The following is a 19,475-nucleotide window of genomic DNA, read 5'->3' on the forward strand; positions in this document are numbered from 1 at the left end:
TGAGTGACTAAACTCATCTGGCAAAAGCAAATCAGAGCAGAAATGCTTACCACCCAGGACTTCTTGGCAACCTTTTTTTTTTTTTTTTTCAGTTAAAATAATGATTTTCACGTAACACCCAAGTTCCCCTCCACCCAATATATTTCAGACACTGGCATTTCATGTCTCCTCCTGCTCAATCTCTCTAGCTGATCTCCTCTTTCTTTCTTTTTTTGTACAATGAGATACAACAGAGTCATTCAGTAGAGAAAAGCAGAATCGGGACACAAATAAATGAGACAGTTTGGCAGCTCTAGGATCATTGTTCAGTGAAACAGATACAAAGTCATTTCCACCAACGGTGGTACTTATAACAATACTGAATGGAAGGGTACGAGGACTCTTGTGAGGCAATCAGGAGCAGTGTGTTACATTGGCCAACACCAAGGACGGCCCCATCTGTTTAAAAACCTTTAGAAATAAACTGGAGGGTGACTTATGCTCACTGTAAACTCCGTCAGTGCGGCCTGTGCTATAAATTTGGTGGATTTAGTCAGCGTGGCTGCCCAGAGTGGAGGAGCACAGCTAATAATTCTCCTCCGAGGACTTCTCCGAGAAGTCGTCCGGGGCTCACAAGGACTATCGATCTGTTCATTAGCACAAGTCAAAGTTGCATGAGACTAATTGAGAGCGGTCTTCTCATTAATAGTCTGTGACAAAACAACAGCTGTACAGTCATTAAAAAAGAAAATAAAGCCCAGAAATTCACATTAACATCAAATAATGGTTTGCAGGCTACTTACATCAGTGTCGGGTCCCTTGTCTGCACCCGGGCATGAAAAAGTAACAAACTCATGGCACCTCTTGTGTACCACAAAACAGCAAACTGAGAGAGAGAAAAGAAAACGGAAGTTAATATAGGGGCTTTGTTCTCCAAACAGGGCTACGTACTGTTAGAAGTTGTTTTCATTTCAATGTAAATAAAAATCTTATAAATGGCCATGAGAAGGCACTTCACCTTCATAAGCAACATTTTGTATGGATTGGACTCACTGATGACACAGTCACAAAATGCCAGAGCTGACAGGAGCCCAGGAGACCTATGCTGTGGTTCCCACCCTCTAAAGTTGAGGGACAGGGAACCTAGAGACTGCAAGACAGTTTTCCAAGGTACAAACCAGAATCAAAACTTAAAGCACCTTGCAACATCCCCTACGAATACATACGTGCACTCACATTCGTCTGTGCATATACATGAGCAGACACATGTATGTAAACATTATACCCTGTGGGTGAAAATAATGCAAATATTAAAAAAAGAATAACGGATTATGAATAACTCCTGAGAATCCCTTAGTGTGGTTTGCAAGACATCCTCAGTGAATTCTAAACTTAAGGGACTCATCAAGGCACAACCCAATCTCCAGAAAACAGCCCTCTGAAATGGGAGAAGTTGGGGTGCACTGAACAACTTCTGTCTGTTTGCTACAGGTGCTGACATGAGTTGAGGGAGTCCCTGCAAATCTAGCAAAATCTATTACACAGCAAGTATTTTCCAGGCTCCACATGGTTTTGATACCTACTCCTGGAGATGTACCAATAAAATAATCTGTTAGAGAACTTAGTAAGCAATCCCCTAGAGGTTTTCAGGGATGACGTAATGTGGGGGAATATGAGCAATATCTAGTCCTTCAAAGCCTGAAGTCTAGCTTCAAAGGGCAGCCTCCATGACTGTGGGTCATCATTGGATAGTAAAAAGGTTCTAACGATATGCTCTCAGAGTGTTGGGGAGGTCGCAAGCTGTGGTTTGAATGTTTGTTTCTTCCAAAGCTCACCATGAAATGTGGTTGGACTGGAGTGGTGTGGGGAGGTGGGACCTTGGAGAGGTGGCTGGGCCGTGAGGGTTTGGCCCTCACGAGTAGGACTAATGCCATTTCAAAAAAGCAAGTTGAGCCCCCTTTGCTGCTCCCATCGTCTAAGTTGTGCCCAACGCCTGGAGGAGGCAGCAAGAACACCCTTGCCAAATTTTAGCACCTGATCTTGGACTTCCTAGCCTCCTGAGGAGTGAGAAAATAAACTTCTGTTCTTTATAAATGACCAGTCTCAAGTATTCTGTTATAGCAACAGAATGCAACTAAGACACTGCACCAAGAAAGCCAGAACTCCTCTAATTCTCAGTTTGTGTGCTATTTTCTTCTCTCGCCAATGATAATGCAACTCCCTGCAGATATGTGAGTACATGAAGGAGATCAAAGAGGGTGAGCCATTTCAGTGGGTGGGAAAGGACAGCAGGTTTTCTGAGTGCTTGAATTCCCAACAGGAGGTCAAGTACTGAGAGAGGACTGAGAGGACCATGAGTGGTCAGAAAGAAATTCAGAATATTTTTGATGAGCCTTGGAAGTCACTGAGAGGTTTTACACTGAGAATAACACAGACAAAAGCAGTATCTAAGATATACAAATGGTAGCAACAGGAAGAATTTAATAGTCTAGATGTGTGGCCATAAGACCCAGTTACAAGGCTTTTGCATAGCAGAGGTATGGAAGTAATTGTCCATCGCTATTCAGGATGCCAAGATACGGAAGTAACAGATGCCAGAGAAATTTCAGAAGAATTTTAGGACATGCTGATTAACCATAGGATGCGCTGCACTAAATATCCTATTTCACGTGCGCACACACATACATATGTACACACAGACGCACATCCCTATACAAACCCAGAGGATGAAGAGATGGGGTTTCCCTATAAGAGAAGAAGAATCAGGGGTGATTGTTGGGTGGGAGCCATCCACAGAAAACTTAATGAATGAAAAGATCTCATATAGGAGCACCCTTTTAGAGGTGGAATTGCCCAGGAGAGGGGTTATCTTGAGCTGCTACACGCCATCTACCACGCCCAATACACCTGCCCACCCTTGTGCACAGCCAGAGGCTGGAGGAGGTTGGAAAGAAGCAGAAGAAAGGGCCCCCTGGTTGCCTGAGCCAATCAAAGGGCAGCACTGAGCTCCTGGGAGTCCTCAGAGGAGCGTCCTTTCCACTGTGTTCTGCTAAAAGCATCTTGATTGCAAAATCCTCCAAGGATAGATAATAAAGCAGGGCTTCGAAGGTGCAAATTAATCTGATCTGCTCACAGCCCCCAGGCACAGAATCACTTCTCGTTCACTGGAATCAGAAAAGATCAATTATGAACAGAAGAGGTTAGAGCAGCATTATTCCTGATCAGGGTTTATTCTGGAGACGGTGTTTGGAGAGGAAAATCAGCCTTCCGATTTCCCACTTAATTGTTTAAACACCCAGGTCCTTCATCCTTTTTATTTTTTTTAAGTCCTCTCCACATTTGGATGAACAGTGTTCAGAAAGCCCATATTTGTCAAACCCCTTTGGAAAGACGTCTCGTCTTCTGCATCTGTCATTGCTATCTGCATCTACACATCAACGCAGTGACACAGCTCCACCTGGAAGTATTGCTATTGCACACCTAATAAAATATGTCTCATTTCAATTTTTTTCCTGAGAAAAACCAGGCCATTACTGCCCAGTACAACTTACAGGGAAGCAAAAAAAAAACCCACCCACCCCCAAATTACATCCCTGCAGCCTGCCTTAGGGGCTCCCTCCTCCTCTTCTATGCACAGAAGCTTCCCATTTCAATGAACAGATTCTACCAACAGGAGACAGACAGGAGGGAGAAGGGTCTTGTGTTTCCAAAGAGTCACACTCACAGATGGAGGTTATCTGAGGACAAAGACCCTATAGGCCTGTTCGAAAATTCAAGATTCATGAAAGATGACCTCCAAAGGACAAGGAAATAGAATCTGCCCAACCTGGATGACCAGGGAGAGAAAGCCTGGTTGTACCTTACCTTTAACCCCACCCCCGTCCCCCATGGAAAAGATGGAGAAGAGGACCTTGTAGTTGGGCTGACTCTGGCTGGATATAGCATTTATCTGGGAAGGTCTGCCCCAGAACACCCAGCCGTGACCAGAGATTCCAAAATGGCTGGTCTTGACCATTGGTTTCAAGTTGCAAACTAAACTGGGTAATTCACATGCTATAAGACAATATAATCAAACAAGAAATTTGAAAAGTCTTGCTAGTGACATTGAAAGAAGAGGAATAGATTGGGACAATAAAATAAGAATTCACTGGACTTACCTGGAGATGGCCAGTATAGGTCTTTCCCTGGTTAAAAAATCGGGAGTTATTATCTTTCATATTTTAAAATCTAAAGAGGGGATGGGGTTGTGGCTCAGCGGTAGAGCACTCACCCAGCTTGTGCAAGGCCCTGGGTTTGATCCTCAGCACCACATAAAAATAAATAAATAAAATAAAGGTATTATATCCAACTACAACTAAAAAAAATAAAGGAATTTATCTTACCATGTTAATGTGGAGTAAGGGGAATTGGGGAGAAGGGGAAATAGGTGGTACCTGTCTCATGGTACACCTTCAACAATACCTGCCTGACCTGGACAGTCAGGAAGACAAACTGGTAGCCCCTGAGCTGGGAAGAAGTGGAGACACAAATCAAGGCAGATTCTTTCTGCATCATGGTTTTTCAGGGGTCCAGACTCTTGGTCCTTGAACAAATCTGTGTGTAAGAAGCCACAGGCTGCCCAGAAAGTCTGAGTTGGAGCCTCATTTCAAAGACTATGGGTCACCTGCGTCTGTGAAGCCAAACGAGAGGATGGAAAGCAGGAATCCAACCGTATCATAAAGACACAAAGTCAATCTTCACGCCATTAACTGCTAAGCACAAAATCACTTTCCTCTAATCCTCTGCATGACACGCTCACGCTGCCTCCCGGACATGGGTGACTGGATAACGCACACACAGGAGAGGACAGCGCAGTGGAACAAAGAGTGACAGAGACCACCGGCTCCGCCAAGCACATTCCTCAACACACCCTGGCTGTGGAGTTGAGAAAGCCACCATCATCGTGCAGGTGACCACCTGAGGGCTCTTGATCCTAGACAAGGTCTCCTAGAGCGATCCTGAGAAAACCTATGTCCAGAAGCCTTTCCATACCCCATCCATGCATAAAGGTTTGACTAAAAAAAATACGGTGAACTGATGCTACGGATAAGGAAGGGGCTGTAGCAGAGTACTTGCTGTCAGTCAATGCTGACTCCCCCTCAGAAGTGCCATCTGCCAGCACCGAACACCCGCAAATCAGTAAGTACAGCAAGGGTTCTAACCCAAGGGGAAAGTTCAGCTAACAGTAATCAGTCACCACTATATACCCACTAGGATGGCTATTGTTTTCTTTTAAAAAGAGGAAGAAAAGAGAAGGTGAAAGGAAAACTGTTGGCAAGGATGCAGAGAAATTGGAACCCACATCCATGGCTGGTGGGAATGTGAAATGTACAGCTTCTTGAACAGTCTGGAGGTTTGCTAAAAAATTAAACATGGGATTCTCATATGATCCAGCAATTTCACTTGCAAAGTGAAAAGAATTGAAAGCCGGTACTTAAACAGATATTTGTACACCAAGGTTCATAGAAGCATCATTCTCCACAGTTAAGAGGTGGGAACAACTCAAGTGTCCGTTAACAAATGAATGGACAAACGGAAGGTGTTATGTACATTCAAGGAGCAAAATCCTGACATGTGCAAGAACAACGATGAACCTGAATATATGGTAAGAGAAAGAATCCAGAGAAGAAAGGACAGATGTGTACGATCCCACTCATGTGTGGCCGCTACAACAAGTTCAGAGAGACAGAGAGTCGAACAGGAGTTCCCAGGGACAGGGCCAGGAAAGGAATTGGGAATTGGTGAACAGTGGGTTCAGTTTCTATTTGAAATGATTAAAAAATAAAACCTCTGGAAATGGATAGTAAAGGTGACTGCACAGCACTAAATGTACTTAATGCTACCAAACTGTTCATTTAAAATTGCTTCAGTGGTTAAATTTCATGCAACATGTTTTACCACAATAAAAAATATTTAGGTACTTAATCAAACAAGAACAATATTCTTGAAATCATAAACAAGAGGCACAGGGAGTTGCAGACAGCTTTGTGGTCCTGCTGGTGTGAATTTTTATCATTATTCAGGTTCACAGCTGAGTTTTAGTTGAAACCCAAGAAAGAGAATCAAGGTAAAGTATTGGCCTCCATTCTACAAAATTCCAAATGAAATTAGTGCCAGAATAGACAGGGATTTGGGGAAAGCTTGGAGCTCAGAGCCAAGGGCTTAGATGACCTTTTAGTACCCCACCCCGCAGCCTCCCAGAGCACCTCAAACTGTAAAGGTTGGTGGTGATGATGGGAATGAGGCTCCTTAGACCCCAGGTGTGGCCCTCTTACTAAATTATTGAGATACTTTGTCACCTAATACTGTATGCACAGGGGGATCACCCCACCTACACAGAGATTGCCACGGTCATGGAGGGGAAAAAAATACGTAATGTTATGAACAGTTTTCCATTTCACCTTAAAATAAATAAATTTCTTTTCCTTCCACGCTAAGTTCAAATCATTCCAAATCCATGTTACAGACATGTAAAATGAAATATAGGCCTAAAAATTCCCCATGCTCCGACATCTATGGGAAAACAGCCATGAGTAACCGATGCTGAATTCAAGGAAGAACCTACTAAATTGAACAGTGTGACTTCGTTTGGAACAGAAGGCTGGTCGCTGAGCTTCCCTGAGTCCTTTCTTTCCCCTCCTCCCTCCTTAAATACATAAATGGCTGCCATCATGTGAGATGATTTTAATTAAATTTTGCTTAGCTGGAAGGGATTAATGAAAGGTAACGTCACATCAAAATACAATGAAGTGAAAATCTCTAAGGCAAGTCAACCGCTTTCAGCTTTGCAGGGAAAGTAATAAAAAAATTGAGCTTATATTATATTTGCATGTTAAAAGAAAATTATTGGTTTCGGATTTACAACAATGAAAACAGTCTTCTCCTGGGATACATGTTCAAGTTGTGTGAAAACAAATCAAATAAATGTGCCTTGTCACACAGCATAAGGCACGCCATTCTTCAGACGGCACACTGGCTCTGACTCCTAGCACGCGTACCGACGACGCCCAATACATTCTTTCAAAACTCCCTGATGCCCCGGCCTGACCAGGCGTCCCTCTTCCCCCTTCTCTCTAGGAGAATCATCTCTAATTTCACCAAGTATGTCGGGACCTCCTTTTCCTGCTGGTGGGGTCTGAGATCTATTTTGAAGAACTAAGAGATGGAATGTGGGCCTTGGGGGAAAGGGGACTGCAGGGTGCCCCTGAGTCACTGGCCAGAGCACCAGGGCTCATGGTGTTATCATCTTGCACCCCAAAGGGAAACCTCAGGATGAAACTGAGACCACAGAAGCCGCAGGAGAGAGAGAAAAAGAAACCGGACCTTGGGGTTGGCTCTCCGTCATGTGGACCATGAAGTACCCTTTAAAAAGGTCATTTTCTTCGCATACACCTATCCCTTCGTAGAGGCCATGAAATTTAATACACTTGAGTACACAGGACTGTGTCACATGTGCTTTTATGGTTTGTGCTCCTTGGAGCTGGCTTTTCTGTATTTGTAGGAGACAGAATTCTAAGTGCTAATGGGAACACTGGGCTGCGACACAGAGGAGACCCCAGGGAATCCCCTTGGGCCTGGGAACCTGGTACCACACAGGCAGGAGAAACTCCTCCAATGCCGTCACTGAAGCAGCAGTATTGGTTTTTGGCAAGTTGAGTGTAAATGGGTTGCGGGGTCACCCAGCTAGCCATGTCAGGCAGGCACCGGCACTTCAAGGCCAGGGGCCAGGGGACAGCAGGCGCTATAGACCAAGCTTTGAGGGGCATGTGCCTGGAGAAGCAGAAATCCAAGGAGCAGGTGTTCCCATTCTGTGGTTGACGGTGGAAGGAGGCGGCAGTGTAGGAGCTGGGGGAGAGTCAGGGGCGAGCAGGGGCCAGGAGCAGTCAAGACCAGCCAGGCCCTCCCCAGAAAGAAGGCTCCTCCAGAGCCACGGAGGAAAGATGAGCCTGGAAGGGGGACTGATGATCCTGGCCACTCCACTCGGGAGAGAAGAAAGATGAGGAAAGGGACACAATTGCCAATGGTTAGACACCGCTCTCTTCCTTCACTGATTTCAAGTTATCCTTGTATTCTCCAACTCAAAACGGACACACCTAATATCAACTATGAATTATTACAATCCCAATTACTTCAGTGTCTGCAGTCCCCAGGGTAACCTATTTTATGGGGCTGGGGGAGCCTTTAAAGGTAAATAGATGACTAATCACGCGGACGTGTTTGAAGGGAAATCCAAGGTTCACTTTATAAAGCTCAGATCAAGCGGTGTTTTGGTGTTGATTTCAGAATCATCTGAATCATCCAACTTTGCTCTTAGTTTCTGTTTTTAATTTTGCAACCTGAGCTGCACCTCTGAACATCCACGAGCCAGGGTGCATGTCAGGTTTCCCGCATTTTGATCCTAAAGACGGCAACACATTTTACCCAAGGGTGTATCAAGCTCATTGTACCTGGATTTCTGCAATATTTTTAAGACTTTTTTTTTTCTTTTTTTGGCCTGGAATTAAAAGGGGACTTGTAAGAAAGAACAAAAGTCAAGGAAGTTGAACTGGGCTCTAGGCCTCTCTGTTTTGCCTTCTCTCTTCCCCTTTCAGTTGAAAATTCTCACAGTCCAGCGGAACAGTACTTATTTCTTTTGCTCACAAGTAAGAACTCCATGTAAGCACAGTTCTGCCTGCAGCATGGACATAAGGCACGGCACTCTCTTCTGCAAAAGGCACACCCCTTTAAGTCCAAGAGCAACCCAGGTCTTCCCCAAAATGCCAGGCAGCAGCTCTTGAACTCTGGCAGGATCCCACTTCAATTCTCACCTCATACAAACAAAGACCGGACTCTGATGGGATGGATAAAGCCTCCAGCCTTCAGCTCAATTCCACCTGGCTAAGAGCATGAGCACCCAGAGGCAGGCTTGTTCTCACTAGGATGCAGAAATGTGGCCCAGGGACTGAAAGGTCAGAGGAGATGTTCAGGAGAGTTCGAGAATCGATGTAACCCTACGGGTCTCTATTTTTTTCTTTTTCTCTCTCTATAGGTGCAAGTGTATGTGTGCGTGTGCTTCTGAAAATGTCTAGGTCCGTTTCTGTGCAAAGGATTTGGGGAAGATCATTCATTCTGTTATTCATTCAATGATTCAGGGTACATCACAGGTGTTTATTATAAGCACTTTCCATCATTAGTGTTTATTGTAAGCACCCTTTTGAGCTCCTACTAATACCAAGGTATATGACATGAAGGTAAAGGGGTAGCCAGGTACTATTTCTGCCCTTGGGGAACTCAGAGTTTAGTGAGGGAGAAACATGTAAAGGAGAAGGGTCTCTCTCACCTTACCTCCCTCCCTATTCCCTCTGGCTCCCACTTTTCTTTCTCAGTTAATGAGTTGCAACAGAAAAACCAAGGGATACACTTTAACACTGAGCACGGCTTCCACCTATCTCCTCCTTCGCTGCAATAGTGAGAAAATGTAACAACTTCTATTTCTCCATCTTCAAGTAACTGTACAAGTAAAATAATAAAGCTCTCAAGATTCCATGAACCAATCTGCCTCCAGCTGACCCTCGGAAGGGGAGGTGCAGACAGAGTGGGCAGCGCACAATTGGCAAAAGTGGACAATCACCAAAGCTGCAAGACCGGTCCAAATAATAATATGATGTTATTCTCTTTGCTTCTGCAGATAAGTGAAATGTACATAATAAGATGCTAGAACACAAATAAATCAGATGTGATTTTACGAACGTAGTCAAAACTTTTTTTTTCCCTCCATTAGGTGAAGGCCATTGGGACCTTATTTGGAAATAAGTTTATTGGAGATGTTACAATGGACTCCTATGGGCCCCTAATCTCACTGGGGCCTTATAAAAAGGGGACATGTGGACAGAGACCCACACAGGGAGAGCCCCAGATCAAGATGGAGGCAGAGACCGGAGTGAAGCTTCCACGGGCACAGGACACCAAAGACCACCAGCAAAGTAGGAGAAGCGAGGGAGTACCCTCTCCACATTCTCAGAAGGAAGCAACCTGCCTCCAGCTGCCTTCAGAAGTGAAGGACAACCAGTTCCTGCCACCCAGTGGGTGGCGTGTTGTTAAGGCAGATCTCACCAACTTGATATATGTGCCAAGTAAGTGATGTGACAGATGGAAATTAAGTGATTGATCAAGAGCATGTGGTCAGGAATTCAGGACATCCTGCTCCGACAGCTCCCTGGGACAGGATATCTGTGCCCAGTAAATGCATTTGTACCCCCAAAGAATACCCAAGACACCTTAAACCCAAAGCAGCAAAGAGCTACTGCCAGATTAATGGATTGGGCCTCTGTTAATGCTGCCACAGGGGGAAAAATAAGGACCCAGAGGTCACAGGTGAGCGCAAGCAAAAATGCCATTGAAGCCTAAACTGCGGATAATAGTTGTGAAATTCAAAAATAACCGGCGCACTTGCATCGACTCACTTGCTCATGATTCTGAAGGAGTTTTAAAAAGTCAGAACCTCTGAAGGGTTCAGCATGGAAGGGAGATCAGAAGTCCAAAGTCAAGTCACTGGTTTTGGGGTGTTTCTGCTAAATCTGCCAGCTGGTGTCTGCCATCACCACCATCGATGGCCATGTCCACGTGGTGCGTGGTGCTCACTCTGAGTGCTCCCATGGTCTTCAGTGGTGAGATAAGAACGTGGCTCCCACACAAGTTTGCAATCACCCAGAAAATTGACACTTAGAATCTTCAGGGGACGGATAGCCCAGTGAAGTGACTTGCGGCATTCACTTTCACGAAGGATATTACAAATCTAAAAGGTAGTCAATGTCCCTGAGAGTCTGTAACAGAAGCAGAGGATGGTTCAGGAAGAATCCATGATGATGGTTTTGGAACTGTGTTCTCTGGAGGCCTCAGAGGGGCACGGAGAGGGTGAGGGGTGAGCAGGGAGACCACCGCTCAGCCCTGCCTCTACTCTCCTCATTTGGACCCAGGCTACCGTTTTATGCTTAAATAACATTTTGCTGCCACAACAGTCTCACAAGCAGCTGTCATCCAGGCAGGGCCATAATCCCAGCTGACTGAGGAGGCTCAGGCAGGAGGATCACAAGTTCCAGGCTAGTCTCAGCAATGTAACAAGAGCCTGCTAAGAAAGAAAGAAAGAAACAGAGAAAAAGGAAGAAAAGGTGGATATGGCCCAGTGGTAGAGTGTCCCTGGGTTCACTCCCCAGTACTAGGGAACAAAAAAAAAAAAAAACCTGTGTGTGTGTGTGTGGGGGGGGAATCCTTAGCTCATATTTGTTTAGTAAACAGACCACTTGGTCTCAAGGTCAAGGACAAGACCATGTATGTCTACCTTTCTGGTATTTGTAACTTTTTTTTTTTTCCTTTTGGTACTAGAGATTGAACCTAGGGTTGTTTAAGCACTGAGAAACTTCTTTATATTTTTATTTTGAGACAGGGTCTCATTAGGTTACTGCTTAGGGCCTCGCTAAGTTACTGAGGCTGTCTTTGAACTTGAAATCCTCCTACCTCAGTCTCCTAAGTCGCTGAGATTACAGACATGCAAAAATATAAGGCCTGATTACTTTTTCACTGGGTTTTTTTTTCCTTAAGAATAAAGGTATGTATGTGTGTATAAAGTTTCAGAAAGACTAAATAAATTACTAAATGACAGCACCATAATACAGTAGTGTAGGGAAGAATAGAATATTTTATATAATATCAAAGTTAGATCTTTTCCAGCATTGTAAATGTCAGAGGAAAATACTCAATGGGCCACATGAAATCTTAACATCATTCTGGAACAGGCTTCTGGCTTAGATGTAAGTTAGATGTAAGGACTTTGGAATCTGACTTAGGATTGAATTCTAAGCTGATATATATTATGTGCATTGAGCAAGTTTCTTATTCCCTTTGAACTTGAGTTATCTCATTGTATAGTGGTGAAGATAAAATGAGAAAATGTTTGTAATTAGGTAAATACAGTCTCTGGCTTGTAGTAAGTGATAACTAAATGGTGGTTATTTTATCATCATTAATAATAATAAAATAGCATTATATTATTAATATTATAATTAACATCATATTGTAATTACATTTTTATTATATATTAGTATAACTATGTTATATTACTTTATTATATGTAATCATTATATGTTTTAATATTAACATTATTATTAATGGTACTATTAATATAAGACTTTCTTATTTTTTTATTGATAGTAGAATGCATTTTGACATATTATACACAAATGGAGTGTAACTTCATAAGTTATGACTGGTTCCGTTTCAAAATAAAGTTGTATATGTGGCCACTTTTGACTACTTTTTCCTACAAATATCCAAGAAGTCCCTAGCCAAATGCCAGGAAGCCACGCAGGCACCAGGGACTCAAGGACTCACAAGCACAGTCCCTTCAGACACCCACTTTGCAGAGGTGGTGGGAATCGTGAAAATGATTTCAAGAAGGATGGTAGGAGAGAATGGAATTCCTCCCAGGACTCAGGGTATCGGCCGCCGAGCAGAGGCAGGGCTGGGGGAGGGCAGAACAGAGATGGGCCTAAAGTCAGATGGGCAAAGCCAGTGCCAGCCTCACGCTCCTGAGAAGTCGGGCACAAGTGGACCAAGGCATGTCTGCAGATCAGGGACCGGAGAGTCACTGTCTTCTACAGGGGTGGGCAGGAGGCTGGATAGGGAGCAAACAGGCTGTGGACAGGAAGCCTTCAGTGTACTATCTAGTGAGCAATAACTACAGCCCAGGAATGGTACCAGACCCTGGTGAGTACAAAGACCAATAGGGCTCAGGGTCCTCGAGAGCTTCGAGCAGAGCTGGGGAAACAGTCACAGCGGGATCCCTCTGCGGTCACGCAGTGTGTGTCGGCGGGTCATCCCCCAGGATGAGGGTCTGGGCACCTCATCCCTGCCCGAGGTCAAGAAAGACCTGAGGCAGAAAAGACACCAGTGCAGAGGCTGAGAGAAGACACAGCCCCCCAAGGTGGGACAGCCCCCTTTCAGAGTGGGGCAGGAAAAGCCATGCAAAGCTGTGGAAAGAGGCCTGAGCCACTCATGCAAACAGGGGAGATGGGCAGGAGGTCAGAGGAAAACGGAGCACTAGCACGGCCACCAAGAAAGGGTCACTGTTGATCTTGGTTCCCAGAAGGAAATCAAGGGGCTGCTCCAGACGCTCTAGTGAGCACTCCTCTTCCAGAGGCCAGCACTCTACAGCTCTGTTCAGCCTCGTAATGGCAGGCTCCTGGAGGTGGGCGAGGAAGTTTTCCCGTGTAATGCTCTGGATGGGAGACTCTGTGGGGATGGGGTGGGAGCCGTCTCTGCACTGAAGGAAGGATGTCGGGGTGCAGTCAGGAAGGGAATGGGGTGCAGTCAGGAAGGGAACGTGGTCCCGTGTTCCTCCTGGAATCAGAGGCCACCATAACCCAGTGGTAATTTTTAATTCTTAGAGATAAATACATGCAGGAACTTTCCATAAATAGAGCGCTTTCCTTTTTGTCATGATTACATTCAGCTTGTGTGAGAAAGTCTGTTCGCATTATTATGCAATTTTTTTTTTTTTTTTTTTACCCCTGTAGCACTCTCCTCTGCTTATCTTGTGGAACAATTCAAAAAGAAGTCATAATACACTAATTACCTCTCCTTTATCAAGAACGTTGGGAACTAATAAAGCTTCAGGGTTGTGGAACACCACATGATTACAAAGCCAGGAGGCTAGGAGCTTCCAAAAGAAAACGCCCAGGTGTCCAAGGGATTCCAAGGCCCATGGGTGGCTGGCCACGGGGAGCATCTGGGGAAAGGAAGTTTTCACACAAATGAGGACATCAAGGCCCAGAGAGCAGCAGAGAAGCTGCTCTTCAGAAGCACAGAGACAAACCCATTGCATTTCCAAACTGCACAGCAGAAAGTGTATGGCAACGTGGACTTTAAAATAAATATTACGCCTGGTTATGCAGAATTTGAAAACCAAAATGATTTTTCAATCTACGCTTGTAAGCAATGCTTCCAAAAGGTCCCAAACTATTTTCTGATTTTAAACTATGTACAAGTTGTTTCTTCGTGAGAATGAACCTTTAAATCACCCAAAGTATTCAAGAGGCTGTCTCTAGGATGGTGCTCAGAAAGATTGAATTTTACTGTTATTTCATTTTGTTCATCTTTATATATATTTATTTTTTCAACCACTCATGTATTATTTAACAAAAAAATCTAACTTCATAGATGACATTTGCAGTACTGTGACAGCAACACAGATCCTAGATTGTTCCAGGAAACATTGCCAGAATCAAAGCCATGAGTGTAGCACATACTTAGAATTAAATTCTTTTGGGTATAATGTTAGTTTATTGGGTATTTATTTCATATAATTCGAGGACTCATATTGGGTGCTCAGCCAGAGGGTCTACCCAGAAATTAGAAAACCAACCCAGAAACCTTGGAGGACAATTGCCGGAGACAAGCCCAGCACCTAAGAGAAAATAAACACAGGGATGACATCTCACTGTCGTCTGCCTGAACTCTTTGGGGTTTCACCCCAATCATGCCATGCTCAGCGATTAGCTTGTATCTATCACAGTATAATGTCCAAAAAGTTAAACTCGACTCTGGAAGCAATAAACAAAAAAGACATTGAAAGTTACTCGACTCATGACAGAGGGACCACTGAGAACTCCAGTCCACCAAGAAAGGCGTTCTGGAGACATGTGGCCAAGTCAGAGCTCGGGAGTGGCTGACGGTTGCAGGCTTCTGCAGGGCGGGGGGGGGGGGAGGGGGAGATGGAAACGTTTTTAAGATGGACCATATTGATGGTTGCGCAATCTGGAAAATACTAGAAACCACCAAATTCCCCCACTTCAAAAGGATGCATTGCATTTTATGTGACTCCATCTCAAAGTTGTTCTTTTTGAAAGTTAAAAACAGAGCCCGGGTTGTAACTCAATCCTCAATCCCCGGTACTGTGCCAAGAAGAAAGAAAAGGACAGGCATTCCAACTGACCAGGACATGGACAACCAGGAGTGAGGCAGGCACCGCAGCTATGCGGGCCAACCAGGGGTGGCTCTTTCTCTTTGTTTCTTATAAAAAGGGAAAACACAAGGAATCCCAATGGAGGCCTCTCTAGGCTGGAGGCTGGGGATGGGGGGAGAGGCTGAGCCAACACAGACCTCCCATCTCCACCCAAAGGCTGGGCGGGATGCTTTCAGCCAGCTCTCCAGACCAAGCGGCCCTAGCTGGCCTCTCCCTTGCCACCCACCCCACGCTCCCTCTGAGCCCAGGTCCTCTCCAAACAGACAAGGCAGGAAACCCAGCCTGGCTGGGACCTTGGTGAGAGGTGCCCTGGTACAGAGAGCCACATTCCCCTCTGCAGAGGGACATGCCTGCAGAGCTTGGGCCTGCCACCCACTCCCCAGTGCACCCAAGGCTGGTCCCGAAATCCTCATAGAGTTGGCTGTCAGGAAAGGGCATCAGAACCACGGCTCCTTCTAGTCCAGGGGTGGTACAAACTAGGACAGATTGGACAAGACCCACCTCAACTGGGGAGGGAGTTTCCCCAACTACCTTTCTCCCTGCACATACTCACTGATAATATTCCAATTCTTTCTGACTCTTTTGCAGTGCTGAGAACTAAATCCAGGGCCTCGCACATGCTAGGCAAGTGCTCTGCCTCTGAGCTATACATGCCCCGCAATCCAAATCTTTCATATTACTCAATTATGTGTGGTGGCACTCAATCCCTGTGGACATCAGTCAATACCTACAACGTGTAATCATCGAGTCTGTGAAGGATCCATCAGCTGACAAGTACCCAAGGTAAAAATTTATCCCTTTAGATACGAGATGAAGCTAACAGGCTTAGTCTTCCGGACCCGCATGCACGAACCTACCCAGGGCAAATTTCTCAAATAGGAAAGGGGAACTGAGAAAGATAGAGCACATTTCCCTGGACAAACAAATTAGAAACCAAAAGAAAATCCGGAGCTGGATCAAGTTAATCACTTTCAAAACAACATTGAGTACTAGAAATAATTCCAACACCTGGATTCAAAATTACAGAACCGAAAAGTGAGAAGGAGACTGATCAACAATAGCACAAATGAAAAGATGAAGGTATTTTAATTACACAATTAACAATACGGTCTGGCTGCCAAAAGAGCTAAGAGAAGAGATGTACAGTCTTTAAAAAGGAGGAGGTGAGAGTTCCACTCAGCAAGTCTCAACTCTTCCTGCCACATGATGCAGGGTTCCAGAGCAAGCAGCTCACTCTCGTAGTTACACCCTCTTTGCTTTAGGTTTCCAAAGTGGAGGATGAGACTCAGGACTGGAGGACCCACGTGAAAGGGAAGACTGAGTCTGTAATTTAGCTGTCGGCCAAATGCTTGGAGGTCTGGTACATGCAGGCAGGAAGATGCTTTTACAGCTTGTTCCCAAGAATGGAAACCCTATAGGAACAAAGGGTAGAAGTTGCAGGGGATCCAATTTCAGCTACCTGCAAGCGGGCATGAGGTAAGGTCTGTCTGAAAAGGAAGGAGGGAGGCCAAAGTGGACATCAGGGGGGTTGTTCAGCAGAAGCTGTTATGGAGACCAGGAGGGCACCCCGTAGCGCACAGGGACACAGACTTCCAGGGTCCACTGTGAAATCCTGAGACAACCAAGTTCAACCACAGGGACAACTGCAGTGATCCTGCTCAGGAAAAGGGCTCCTACGATGCACTGTTCCTTGAAGTTGAGGACATGGGCTTCTGGTTCAGTGAAACACATCAAAAGACTCTTTAGGATAAAAAGAGAAAGAGAGCGAGAGAGAGAGAGCTTCTTACTTTCAGGGCTGTAACGAAACCTTCAGCACATTTTAAATCTGATGGTAAAATGTGGATCGAGAAGCTTCAACGTGGGTCTTTCTTCACCTAATTCATGAGGCATATTCTACTCTGGCCCCAGCACTCTGCTGCTCTGGGCCATTTCTCGAGTGTAGCTCACTAGTGCACTCTCCCAGTTTGCAATAACAGCAGCAGCTTTCCATCTAGACCGACACTCCCTTTCTGGGCAAAGCTATGTAGACATTACTCCCTGGGAACCCGGCAAGGGGGGCCATGGTCAGCAGTCGGGTCCCCATCAATTTTTAAAGCTCCTACGTGCACACACAAAGAAACAGAGACAATGTCACTGGAGGTCTCTGGCCATGTCAATAGCGCCATTGCCGTTATTCCCCACCCCCAATCTGGGCATATTGCTACAGAAGGTTCTAGACATAACCTTGAGTCACTTGAACTTGATCAGTCACATGAGAAAATAAGGATCGATAGTAAGAATAATGATCTCCATAACACTGACCGCGTTCACACTCTTCATAAATTACTTTATTCAGGACAAGGGAATGGTGACACGGAGTAAATTGCTAAATCCTACAGTTAATACTTGGTAAGGCCGAGTTTGGATCCTGCTGGCCTGGCCTGAGGGCTCAGGCTTTTCCTGTGACGCTGGCTGCTAGGCACGGGGTGCGTCCCATGGAATAGGAACTGCGATGGCATTGAGTGGGGCTGTGTCTACGACTATGCTCTAACTCTGTCACAACAAGTGGATTTGAACCACTGTGGGGCTACTGAGCATCCAGGATCCAGGTGTTCTCCTCCTGAAGGCTGGCTGCTACAGGGACCGTGATGGAGTCCGGGAGTGAGGAAGCCTATCGTGGCAGAGCAGCCCCCACTGAGAGAAACGGGAAGCCCAGTATTCACCTGAGCCAGGCTGGACAAGCTCCCGAGATCCCCACAGTGTGCAGGAACAAGCAAAGTAACAGGGTTGCGTAAGAGGTGGGGCTGGCCCCGAAGGGAAAGTCCAAGCTCAGGGCAGACAGGGGAGGCCCAATGGAAAGGCCCAACGTCTAGGTTAAAGGACAGTACAATGGGGTGTGGCCATTGTAAGGTCAGGTAGAAATATATGATACGGGGGCAGGAGAGCATGAGGGGTGGGGAGAAGAGACAGTCAGCTCCCCAGTTCCAAGCAATGGCTCCACAAAAAGAAGAGGGAGATGGGGGAGGTGGCCACACCTGTAATTCCAAATACTTGGGAGGCCGAGGCAGGAGGATCCCAAGTTGCAGGCCAGTCTCAGCAACCTAGTGAGACCCTGTCTCAAAATGCAACAAAAAAGGCTGGGGATGTAGCTCAGTGATGTAGCCCGGCATCATGAGGCCCAGGTTCCATGCCCAGTACTGCAAAAAGAAAGGAAAGAAAAAAGGAGGGAACAGCCATGCTTCAGGGCTCTGACTTCTGACTTCTGCCCGTCAGAGACCAGACTGTCTCGATCACCCCTGCAAATGAGGCAAGTCCAGAATCAAGCCGTGCAGACAGTGGCAGCGGGAAAAGCTATGGCTGCTTAAAAAAAGGCACATTTTCCTACAGAAGTGGACAGAGACCTCCAGTCCTTCACCATGTGTCTGCCCCACAATTCTCCTGCTGCTTTACACTTGGGATCTGCAGAAAACCTGCAAAGGCCTCTTTCAAAAAACCTCCTTTGCAAGAGGAGGCTAGGAGGGGGGCTGAGGGGGATACGGCATCTGGGGGCCGAAGGCTCTAGCAGCATCTCAGGTCTTGTTAATTTGGAGATACTCACTCCCACCGACATCACATCAACTCTGCTGACTCTTCACTTCTTTCTGGCAACTGAACACTAAACTGGGAAGGAAATATGAGGTCAATTCTGTGGAAATACCTGATAATGGATTTCTGTTCCCTTGACCAAAAAAAAAAAAAAACAGAGAAAACAGGAGAACTGCTAATAGGGTTCATGGACTACCCTTAATGACTTAGACCATTTCTGCCCTGCTACCACCAACGAGCAAACTCAGGACATTGTGTGGGACTGGGTGGGTCATGAGCAGATGTGACTTCCCTCCCTGGCTGATGATGGCCCTTGGGAGCAGAGGGATAGGGTGGGGACTTCTGTAAGAGACCACTCCCACTTTGGTTTCCACAGAGGCTGCCTCACTGGTTGTGAATAAAGTTTGAACTTGACTGTTCACATTCTAGTCCTTCTGCTTCATCATCCCTCTCCTCTAACTGAATGTGGGTCTGCCCCACTCCACCCCTGAGCCACTCACAGTGACCCTGGAGGCGGGGATGGAGAAGAGCCACACAGTAATGGACGTATCCTTTGGTGGATATTAGAAGTCAGGTCCTGATTTTTAAAAAGTAACTTTTACTAATGTTTTATGTCCCAGATGCAGAAAACTCAGACAGCAGTCCATTCAGTTATCCAAACTCATTCAGACTTGCCAGTTTAAAAATGGGTCTTATCTTTGCTCTCCCCCCACCCCACCCCTCCAAAAAAAAAAAAAAATCACAGAGGGCTGAAAAGCCCCATTCTGTGATGGCAGTGTTTTCCTATCTCTGTCCTGTCTAGAACACAATGCTGCAACTCCGTGCTACTCAATATACCTTTGCTGGGTATGTATCACGTGCGGGACACTGGCCCTGGGCTAGAGGACAAACTCAA

General features: G+C 45.6%; 1 protein-coding gene across 2 annotated transcripts in view; it reads right to left on the bottom strand.

Annotated features, from left to right (window-relative positions):
• The window catches only part of Prkca (protein kinase C alpha), a 395,759-nt gene that overhangs the window by 247,523 nt on the left and 128,761 nt on the right, over positions 1-19,475 (bottom strand). For both annotated transcript variants that reach the window (XM_026406631.2, XM_026406630.2), the window contains exon 3: positions 783-865. In XM_026406631.2, the coding sequence (XP_026262416.1) occupies positions 783-865 (83 nt within the window). The remainder of the gene's footprint in view (positions 1-782; positions 866-19,475) is intronic.

The sequence above is a fragment of the Urocitellus parryii genome, chromosome 7 (genome assembly GCF_045843805.1).
Source record: "Urocitellus parryii isolate mUroPar1 chromosome 7, mUroPar1.hap1, whole genome shotgun sequence".
Lineage (NCBI taxonomy): Eukaryota > Metazoa > Chordata > Mammalia > Rodentia > Sciuridae > Urocitellus > Urocitellus parryii.